We start from the raw sequence: 12,150 nt of genomic DNA, 5'->3' as shown, positions 1-12,150 counted from the left end.
AAATATGAGTCATATGTATTTTTAAGCCTAATACTCTGTTTGGATCATTGTTACCCATTGTATTGTGTTGTATCGTTATCATACCTACAATGTTTGTTTTGATTGTTACTTAAAATGTATTGTATTGTTAAATTTCGTTGTTATGTAACAATAAAAATCCCATTTTATGGAACAATCGATTTGGTGTGTTCCCATTGTTACTTAATTTCTTTTTTCAATTATATCATGGCATAATATTTCATAATACTTTTTTACCCTTTACCATATATTATTCAATTCTAGTAAAAAATCCTACCCTAGAATAATTAGGGATATTTTAGTAAATTTATAAATTACAATACAGTACGATACAGTCAAACCAAACAATAAAAATGTTATTAAACAACAACAAATAATATAGTCTAGCCAAACATTGTATCTACCATACAATACAATACAATAGAGTACAATACAATACAGTACATTAAGAAACAATGGATAACAATGATCCAAACAGAGTGTAAGAGATTGACGTCAAAGACATTTGAAAGCCGAAAAATGAATAAAAATAATAATTTTATAATAATTCAAATAGTTAAAAATAAAGTAATTATTTAGAAATTAATGGTATAGTCAGCAATGAGGCAGCAAGCCACCTACTATTTCTACGGAATGGCGCAGTATGCAAAGGATTCAAATTTTGTCATTCTTATCTTTAGTTTTCAAAGTTGTTGGGTTCCATTCCAAACAAGATTCTCCAACCCCCATTATTTAAATCTATTACCTATCTTTCACCAACCTACTCAACAACAAATAAATTTCCCAAATATAAATTATTTCTATAAATCCCTAAAAGTGGATTATGTTTCAATTTTGCATATAAAAACTAGTCTATTTTTGTTGATTACGGGGAAAAAATGGGTAGTGTTGGATTGTTGAAGAATTCCGCCATGGTTTGTGCTCCATTAATGTCGACATCAGTGGATCAATTAATTGATGATATGGTTGAGGCAAAATCACAAGGTGCAGATTGTGTTGAGATTAGGCTTCATGCTATCCACAATTTCCATCCCCACAAACATCTTCAACTTCTCTTCAAAAATAAGCCACTACCTATTCTCATTGTTTACAGGTATTTTTTTTTGTCAGTTTATCTTTGTGATAATTGAAACTTTAAAAACATTAAATAAACAGAACTCTTTTTGAAAAGACGATAAAATTCATTTATTTGTGTATAAAATATTTTATTGAAATATTATTCATTACATTAAATTTATAAGATTTTAAAGGCTATAGTCAAAATGAATGCAAAAAAAAATAAAATATTTACAAAGCAGATTGTTAAGTTTGAATATGAAGAACTATAAGATAATAACTTCTAATCTGAATATAAAATAAAATATTTACAAAAAATTATAATTTCAAATTTGAAATAATATATTTAAACATTCAAAACTTTATAAATTAATTAAAAATATATTAACAAATTGGATTATAATTAATAATTTTTATTTATAAAATAAAATTATATATATTATATCGGTTTAATTTGAGTTTGGTGTAACTTTTTTCTTTTAATATCAAACCAATCCACAAATCAATTTTTATTTATTTATCGATTCGATTTGACTAGATATTTAAAAAGTAAATAAATAAATATTTGTATGGTTTAATAGTATTTCCTTTTAGAGTAAATTCTTTATAAAAAAAATTAAAGTATTTTTAAATAAGCAAAATAACATTCTTTTTTAATTATTTTGGGGAGGGGCCACAATTTCCGCTCAAATTAAGAATTTGTTGGAAAAAAATAAAAATAAAGTACTGAAATGTTAATGTCAGTTGTCAGAAATATTCATTAGAAAAGTCCACGCCCAACTTTCAAACATAAATCATATTACTCCCTCATACCCTTTTAGTTGTTATAATTTTTTATTTTTTTTTAGAATTAAACGATAAAAATTTTGATTAATATTTTATAATGATTTTTTTTATTATATTGATATTTAAAAAATTAGAAATTATAATATTTTTTATTTAATTTTGAATATTTAAATTTTTTAATATAAAATATTAAATTAATATAATTTAATATAATTTTTAAAACTAATCAAATTAACTTAAGGGGTCAGGAGAGAGTATTTGAAATTTGTCATTTTTACGGAGAAATTCATTTATTTATTATTTGGACAATATCTGATTATAAATAAAAATAAAACTGTTTCGAAAGCATATCTACAGGTGGAGGAATATTTTAATAGTTTAGTTAATTAATTGTCTGTAATTTTATTTTATTTTATTGACAAGAGCTAAATTTTCTACTTTATAACTTCTCCCCTATTTTCAAAACAATTGGCACTTATAGAACCAAGTTTGTTAAAAATTCGATGATTAGAAAAGAATAATGTCATTTAAAATTTCCTGATTAGTTGAATTAAGTATATTCTCGATGGGACATTAATTATCCTCTCAATTGCAATTTATTTGTTTTATTCATTTTATTTTAACATGTCCAAATAAATGAACCAACTTTTGATTTTGGTTACTTTTAAATTTCATCATCCACCTAATAGGTTTAAAATCATAAAATTAAATACTTTTCCCGTTTAATAATAATTGTCCACTGTATTAAAAGTAGTTGTCCAATAATACTTGTCAAATTTAGAAAATCAAGAGATAATTTAACTTTGGTGTGTATTTTATCCTTGTTATTAAATACTTATTTATTATCTAACACAATTTTCATAATATAGTAATATTACTCCTATAATTTATTATTTCTTAAGGGGTATGCCAAGTCAATAGTAAACAACTATTGTTGGACAGAGGGGGTAATGTTTTGATGCATTATACATGTTTTTAGTTTGATATTATAATGTTCAAAAATCTTTTTTTTTTTTACTTTTTAAAAATTATGTGTTCAGTTAAACTAAGATTATTTTGTAAAAAAAATTGATTCATGCTCGACGTGAAGAGATTGTCCATACCACGTGGAAGGATTATATTAAATAATAGGGAAAAGGGGCAAGAATATCCCAAATCTATTAGAAATGACTATTTTACATAATAATTTTTTTATTTTATTTTACGTTAGACACAAATATTTTCGAATGAGCTAATATTAAGAATTTGAATATAATGAATTATTTTTACAAATAATAGAATTAACTAATTAGTAAGATAATTCAATTCAATTAGATTTGGATTGAGAGTATTTTTAGACCAAAAGGTGGAATGAAGGGTATCTTTGAATCAAAAACAAAGGTGAAGGATATTTTTAAACCAAAAGGTAGGATATGAGTATTTTTAGTTTAATATTATATTATTTAAAGATCTTTTGTTTACTTTTTAAATTTTTTGTGTTCAATTAAATTGAGATTATTTTATACAAAAAGATAATTCATGCTCGCCGTAAATAAATTGTTCATACCACATGAAAGAATTATATTACTTCTATTAAATTATTACATATTCAAATAAAACTTTAATTTTAAATCATTTGATTTCAAATTCACAATTTTAAATCACCAATTTGAAATCATGTCAAAACAGACCAAGCCAAATAAAATGGATGAAGTATTTACGACATGTTTTTGCGTGACCTTCCTCTATTTCTGAGTGGTCTTCAAATTTTATCCCTTAAATTAATAATTTTTAACTTTTGTTCTTACTGTGCATTTAATAAAAAATTATGAGCCAAATTATCCTTTGTTATGACCTAATTTCTCTTAGATAATTTTCTTTAGAAAATATTTGCCTTGGGCATAAATTTCATAGTATCTAATTTGCAAGAAAAGACTTTTTAGAGAACTTTTATCTTGAGACATAACTAATGTCATGTTGTATAACTTCTGTCATATAACTTATGACTTGAATATAACTTGAGCTACTAAACTTATATCTTGAACCTAATTTCTTTTATCTTCAAACATAACTCATAGCTTTGATATAATTTCTTTTATCTTGGGACATATGTGTGTCATTGAATTTTATATCCTAGAGTATAACTTATGTAATTAAATTTATGCTTGTGGCATAACTTTAACTGAACTTATGTTTTGTGAATTTTTTTTTTGATTTATAATTTTTTATTTTATTTACAATTAGAGATATTTTCAACTATTTTTTATATTATTATTTAAAGCTTTAAATAAAATAAAATTAAGGAGCATCAATTTTGAGAATAAAAAATTAGAGAGCACCAAAAATAGGGAGATTTGTGGGAATTCTCATTTTTAACAAAGGAAAGCTTTTGTTGGGACGAAGCATCTTAAATGAGAATGAAACAAAGTGGAGATTATGTTTTCCGTATCCATTTCCCCTCAAACCAAATAAAGGAAAATTAATTTTTCTCCTCTTCTACTTTCTTTTACTTTTCCCTTTCTTTCTCAATTTTTTCTTTTATATATATATATATATATATATATATATATTTTCCTGTCCAATAATAGTTGTTTACTATATTAAAAATAATTGTCCAATAATATTTGTTCAGTTTAGAAAATTAAGAGATAATTTACTTTTTGTGTTTATTTTACCCTTGCTATTAAATGTTATTTATCATCTAACACATTTCTCAAAACATTAAATTTAATAAAGTCAAAAGATAAAATAGCAATATTACCTTATTGTTTATTGTTTCTAAAGGGATATGTCAAGTCAATAGTGGACAATTATATTATATTCTAATGGATGGGAAATGTGAAAAGAATTCATAATTAAGTGAGTATTTGAGATGATATCTCATATCTCAAATACTCACTTAATTATGAATTCTTTTCACATCATTTAATTAATTTTTTCAATAAAATTTATTGAAATGAATTTTTTATTTAAAACTAAAATTTTAAAAGTCACTAGGAGTTTTTGGATTTATTTGTGAATTGTGAGCACAAGACGTAAAGTAATTTATTGATCTAAAATACACTCTCAATTCCAAAAACGTAAGTGGTTTTTTAATTTTGGCACATTCTTTTAGAAATTAGTTATTTTATAGATAAACAATATTTTTATTAATTTATCTTTTAACTAAAGAAAAAATAATTATGTAATACTCTTGATTACGTAAAAATAAAGATATTATATTTTAGCACGTAGGATCAAGTGGGGCGGGTCATTAACAAGTGATTGTGTATGTTGATCAAGTGGGGCGGGTCATTAACAAGTGATTATGTATGTTGATCAAGTGGGGCGGGTCATTAACAAGTGATTATGTATGTTGATCAAGTGGGGCGGGTCATTAACAAGTGATTATGTATGTTGATGTTCAGGCCAATATGGGAAGGAAATGACTTTGAAGGTGATGCCCACAAGCAGTTGGAAGTCCTTAGGTTGGCTAAAGAATTGGGAGCTGATTATGTTGAGTTGGACCTCAAGGTACTATTTATACTCATGTAATGTCAGTGGTTGAGCATTAATATGAGTAAAGTAACTGTCATTTTGTATGTAATTATGCCAACTCCTTCTCTTGTATGTCTTGTCTTTTCAGATTCATAATGGTAGCAACTATCTTAACTGCCACATTTCATTTTCCTAATTTTGCCAAACTACCGACTTCTAACTCATTCTATTGCTGTTCAGATAGCTAGTGACTTTGCAAAAAATGAAAAGTCGAGTTGGAGTAGTGGTTGTAAACTAATTACATCATGCTTCGTGGACAATGTCACCTCAAAAGAAGACCTCAGCCAAATTGTTGCATCCATGCAATCTACTGGGGCAGATATCCTCAAAATTGTTACAAATGCAAATGACATTACAGAACTAGAGAAAACGTTTCACTTGCTTTCACATTGCCAGGTATGAATTCTCATTCATACTGCATAAAACGAAAATGATATGGGAACTGTCTGCTTAACCGCATAGAATAAAAGGAAAGAAGGAAAAAGTGTTTGCTAATCTTCATTGTTTGCTGCCTGCAGGTGCCGCTTATTGCCTACTCTGTTGGGGAAAGAGGTCTCATAAGTCAGCTGTTGGGCCCAAAATTCGGTAGTGTCCTATTATATGGATCTCTTGATGGTAATGCAATGCCTGGTCTGCCTTCTCTTGCCAGCCTTAGACAAGCCTACGGAATTGCTTTTATGGATAATGATACTAAAGTTTTTGGGCTCATTTCTAAACCAGTGGGTCATAGTAAAGGACCTATTTTGCATAATCCTACGTTTAGACATGTGGGGTACAATGGAATTTATGTTCCAATGTTTGTGGATGATCTTAAGGAGTTCTTTAGGGTCTACTCAAGTCCCGACTTTGCTGGTTTCAGGTATGTCATGCACTGGTAATTAAGCTATCAGTTTCTAAGAAAATTACCACACTTATTGTTGAATTTTAGTCAAGAGATCTTGGACATAGAGTCCTTACATGTTCCTACTATTATGAACTCTAGTGTTGGGATTCCATACAAGGAAGCAGTGGTGAGCTTTTGTGATGAAGTCGATCCATTGGCTGAGGTTCGTATGCGACTCTACTTTCAACTGTATCTTTAATTCATTTATGGAATATGGAACAAAATGGTTGATGTATCTGGACTTTGATATTCTGACGATCTTGTTTTGGGGGTGAAGCACTATAGCGTAACTTATGTATCAGTAATGACACTTGAGAAAATTCAACTGCAGCAAAGACTGGCATATTTCTTCATTATGGACTCATGATAAGAACACATATTCTAGTTTGAGTTTAATCATAGAAGGCTCTTGAGGAATTATCAGAAATTTAAGTAATGTGAAAACAAAAGGACAGATCAATTTCCTTGTGTGTTCATTGTATATGAGCTGTCAGCAGTGTCTCTCTATGGAAGGTAAGGGGTAAACTGGATAGGCTTTTACTTGTTATTGCACAAAGATACTTCATACAAAGTTCCCCAAAATTATTCTCTTTCAGTAATGGGGCATCTGTGCGCCTTCTCTTCACATGTATGACCCACCTTAGCCTCGCCTTCCTCATCTTGTCTCTACCGGGGACACTCCCACCTTGTCTCACATATCCTCGTTTCTAATTCTCTCTCTCCTGGTATGTCTATACATTTATCTTAGCATTCTCATATTTGCGATTTTCAACGTCTGAACATAGGAGTTCTTGATTGGCCAACACTCCGACTCATATAACATAGTTGATCTAACCACCACTTAGTAGAACTTACCTTTAAGTCTTGGTGGAACCTTCTTATCATACAAGACTCCGGGTGCGACCCTCTATTTCATCCACCCTGCAACAATACACTGTGTTACATCCTAATCAATTTTCCCATTACCTTGGATTGTAGACCCAAGATATTTGAAACTTCCATAGTTCTTTAGCAAATGTACCTGTCGGAAACACTGTTGTGTCTGTCTACAACACCAACACCTAGACACAACTGCAATGCTCATTCACCACAATTGATCATCTGTAGGGATTTTGAATTCACAAAATCGCCATAGGAAGAAGGATATTTTAAAAGGCATACCTTTGATTTACATATGCTTGAATGCAAGCTGGGAAGGAGCTTTGTTCCTGATTAGAGAACCAGTTCCTTCATCATTGTTATCAAGAAATTCATGCTATAAATCTATAGCCATCTGTCTGAATGGATATTGGCCCTTATCTTCTGCAACTTTTCTTCATTCTCATCTTGTCTGGATCTTTGACAATTGTAGAACCATATTGGTGCTAACTCTTCTTAATTTGTGCCCAGACCGTCAGAGAACCAGGTTCTTTGGTTCTGATTCACCTCAGAACCTGTTTCTTCTATCCTATACCTGTGACATTTCTTCATCTGATGGTCTTCTTATCTTCATCTTCTGGGAGTGGGATTCTTCCTTCTATAATTATTGTGCTTCTCATATAAAGATGTCAGCATGCTTGAGTACCTGGTCCATTTGAGAGCCTTTTTCAGCTTATTTCTGTCTTGTTTTAACTTCTTTTTGAGCACCCAGTTCTTCTTGAGTTCTTCACTACAAACCTTTTCTTTAGTAGGTGCAGCTATAGGATCTTCAAGTTTTAATCCCGTCTTCTCCTTCTCTAGTGTAAGAACCTGGTTCTTTAGATCATCAACATCATTTATCAATTTCTTGGAAGGCACTAAATAACAGTAAAAGTTACTATCTCTAGGCATGTGTGAATCTTATCCTTGAGCTCTGGAGCTGAACCTTGTCAATGTTGTCGTTAGTCTCTGAGTCAGAGTCAGCTATTAATGCAACAATTTTTTATGATTATTTTTCTTTGTCTAAAAAGAATTGGTTGTTGTCTCTACCTTCATCATCCTTATCATTATTAAACAAGTTTTCCACAACTACCAATGTTTTTTTTCACTGCTAGGTCTGCTTGTCTGGTAGTTATCCTAATCTGAGGGACTTGTTCCCTTCTCCTTTTGTCTGGATCACTTCTTTGCTCAAGATATTGCATGTTTCTTTCGATTGCTCCGAATCTGGCTGTGCACATATCTTCTAAGTGTCCATTTTTTCCACAATGAGTGTCTAGACGATTGTGTGGGACAGAGACATACATACTTGTAGGATTGTCTGTCCGGAGTCTTTGTTCTTTTGTATCCATAGATTGTCAATCATCAAAACGCTATATGATCTTGAATGTAAATTCAGAGATCGAGGAACTCCTCACAGCTCAAAAATATGTTTGTTACAGTTTCGACTAGCTTAGGGTTTGCATGAGAAGGAACAGGCTAGAGAGATCTTTTTGACTTTTTTTTCCAGGATTTCTCTCACAGTTCAATCACAGTTCAAAGCTTACTTAAAAAAAAAAAAATAGTTTCGCGTTCATGTCAAGAGACTTTTTTGATATGTCAAGCACAATAATGAGTTACATCAAGTTTCTGCTTTCTCAACCTAATTTACCTTTGTGATGTTCCATTAGTCCATAGGGGCTGTAAATACTATCATACGGAGGCCTTGCGATGGGAAGTTAATTGGTTATAATACAGATTGTGAAGCTTCTATAACAGCCATTGAGGATGCTTTGAAAGGTATAACAGTTATTAGACCATTTTGTTCAGTGTGTTGTGTTTTAGCTAGTCACTTATCTAATTCAAGGTTAAACTGGTGCATCTTCATAGTAAATGGGCCTACAAATGGAGCAGCTTTTCTTCCTTGTTCACTCGCTAGGAAAATGTTTGTGCTGGTGGGTGCTGGAGGTGCAGGAAGAGCTCTGGCATTCGGAGCCAAGAGCAGGGGAGCTCGAATTGTGATTTTTGACATTGATTTTGATAGAGCAAAGGCTCTTGCTGCCGCAGTTTGTGGTGAAGCTCTGCCATACGAAAAATTAGCTTCTTTTCAGCCAGAGAAAGGTGCAATCCTTGCGAATGCAACACCTATAGGAATGCATCCAAATAAAGATAGGATACCTCTGCCTGAGGTATCTCAAACATTTCAACTCTGGTGCCGCGCTTTATATATACTATCACTCACAAACACAAAATAAGTAAGTTGATGGTTATTTGTAGGGAAGCTTAAAGGATTATGTAGTGGTGTTTGATGCTGTATATACGCCACGAAAGACTACTCTACTGGAAGACGCGGAGGCTGCTGGAGCAGTCATTGTAAGTGGAGTTGAAATGTTTCTTAGACAGGCTATTGGACAGTTCAATCTTTTCACGGGAAGTAAAGGTAATGCCTTTACATATTGCATTCACAGCCATTTGGACTATTTCCTGCAGTTTGATTTACCTGTCAAATGAATTCATAACTTATATTTTATGTTTGCAGCACCAGAAGAATTCATGCGCGAGATCGTTATGTCAAAATTCTAATCATCAACAATTTCAATTAAATTTGTGAAACGCCAACAAGGCTGGCAAAAAATACATATTTTTATTCATGACACAAAATCTTGTTAGTATTTTCTTGGATATCAAACTGAAAATATTGTTGTAATTCATGCAAAATTTTGATTACAGCGACTCATTTTAAACAAACCATCTTAATTTTTATTTCTGCAAGTTATTGCTATGTTTCCCTGAATATATTTCAAATAAATAAATAAAGGAAAAGGATCATTATTTACGTATCTACTCTGTATTGAAAAAAAGTTTAAAATCGATCTCCATTATATTATGCCCTTGTTCTTAATATCATAAAAATATCTCAAATTTGTTTTATCTCCCATTAAACTCATCCATTTCAGTCAAAACAACATTTTAATTCATTACACTATACCATCTTCTTTCACCACTACCAAAATCAACAACATAAACCATCTACAGTCTACAGATCTTCCATTTTTAACTTGTGATATTAAAATAAATATTTAAAAATTGATTAACTTTTTCAATAACAAGAATTGTTTAATCATTTTATGCGTTATTAAGTAAAGTAAAGTGATTTTTAAAAGAAATTAAAAAAAATTAATTTAATAAAATAAAATAATCATGCGTTAAATTACAGTCAAATTATAGGAATCCCATAGTGTTAAGATGAAATTACATCCTATCCCTATTTTTTTTTCAAATTACAATAATCCTTGAAAAAGCTAAACAGTCGGATACATGATTTCTAGTTCGGATACATTAATATTGGTACTTTATATATATTTTGTTGTTGCGCTTAAAAAGGAAAACAAAACTGAAATTCTAAATTAAATCCCCTAATTCATGCTATTCCGTTTCAGCGTTACTGTCAATCATAGAAACATGATTCCTAAAATAACAAATTCATTCAAAAATCAAAATTCCAAATCCTGTTCTTCTTGGTCCTGTTTGAGCGAAGAAAATTTGGAGTGACATTTGAATTTTTTGTTGTAAGTTTGATCAGATACATAATGAATATCTCAATTTTGTTGAGACATTCAAGAGTATGGGATAGTGGAGTTAGATATGAAAGGTACAAGAGTGATGAGATAGTGGTTGGTGAAAATATTTCTTTCATGAATCTGGTTTTAGCTATTGCAGTTGAGTTTAACATTAATGAATATAGAAAAAATATTGCTATCCGATACATTGTAGAAGGAAAATCATCTCCACTGATTATTATGAATGATATGGGGGTTAAAGCTGTAAGTAGAGGAGAAGAAACGTGAGGTTGGATATGGTATGTATCCCCTCTGTGTTGATACAACTGATAAGGATGTTGGCGAGATACAAAATTTTGATGTGTCGACTGGTGCAATTATCTGTGTTGAAGGTGCTGAAAAGGACGCATACGCTCTTAACTTGGTGGAATAAAAAAATGGTGATTCGTGTTATATACCAGAATTGGAAGAAACAAATTACATATCTGATACACATTGTACAGACGTTAAGGTGAATCAATTGTACAAGGATAAAACCACGCTAGTAGCTGTAATGGCAAAATATAAAATAAAACATGGCTTCAACTTTCGAGTTAAAAGATCTGATAGCAAAAGGTATGCAACTCATTTTTCAGTGATGAATTTGTATTTTGGTCATACATTACTAGCTATGAGGTTGATACATTAAACGTTTGACGTATATATTTTGAGGTATCAGATGTGTGAGTTACTGTATTGTTAGTATAAAATATTAGAAACATGTGACACTCGTTTTTTTGGATCTTTGAATTTAAAATATGCATGTAATAACCATGATACATTATTGTATTCAAATTGGTACAATAATGATTTGATGTATATTTACTGTTTAATGTATTTTTGTATCTGTGAGAAAGTGTAATATTACTATAACGTATCGATTCGTTTGAAATTCTTTTTAATATGTTAATGTATCAGTATATGATTTTTATTCACTAATGTATCATTGTGTAAAGAATATGTTGTTTTAATGTATCAATTATCCATTTTCCTAATGTATATGAAAAAATTGCAGCTATGTATTATTGTGTTTATCGAATGACTGTTCTTGGAGATTGAAGGCATCTGTTAGGAAAAAATCGAATATATTCAAAGTGAGGTACTTCAATAGTGAGCATACCTGTCCATTAAGGGATGGGATATTAACAAAGGTTCAAGATACTGTCGGATTTATTAGTGTTGTGACGACGTGTAAATTGTTAAATCATAAAATAATTCATACTCCAAATGATGTAATTGATGATATTCGAAAACTCTATGGGATTGATAATTCAAACCAACAAGCATGGTGTGCTAAGGAGCATGCACTAGAGATGATAAAGGGAAAACCTGCCGCTGGATATAGAGAATTGCCTAGATACATATATATGTTGGAAACTGTGCATTCAAATTCTTATATAAGGATGCATAAGTCGGATA

The 12,150-nt window shown here is 30.4% G+C and overlaps 1 protein-coding gene across 1 annotated transcript; it reads left to right on the top strand.

The window, feature by feature from the left end:
• The first annotated feature begins 597 nt into the window (after window positions 1–597).
• On the top strand, window positions 598–9,880 carry LOC125825090 (bifunctional 3-dehydroquinate dehydratase/shikimate dehydrogenase, chloroplastic-like). Its single transcript, XM_049504430.1, has 9 exons — window positions 598–1,111; window positions 5,247–5,352; window positions 5,557–5,772; window positions 5,895–6,235; window positions 6,359–6,422; window positions 8,824–8,932; window positions 9,023–9,321; window positions 9,410–9,572; window positions 9,672–9,880. Exons 1-9 carry the CDS (start codon window positions 897–899, stop codon window positions 9,713–9,715), a joined length of 1,557 nt encoding a protein of 518 aa, XP_049360387.1. The 5' UTR covers window positions 598–896; the 3' UTR covers window positions 9,716–9,880.
• The last annotated feature ends 2,270 nt before the right edge of the window (window positions 9,881–12,150 follow it).

Source organism: Solanum verrucosum, unplaced genomic scaffold (assembly GCF_900185275.1).
Source record: "Solanum verrucosum unplaced genomic scaffold, falcon-dt-bn FXZP01000206.1, whole genome shotgun sequence".
NCBI lineage: Eukaryota > Viridiplantae > Streptophyta > Magnoliopsida > Solanales > Solanaceae > Solanum > Solanum verrucosum.
The sequence above is the reverse complement of the archived record's forward strand: the minus strand, read 5'-3'. Positions and strand labels throughout refer to the sequence as shown.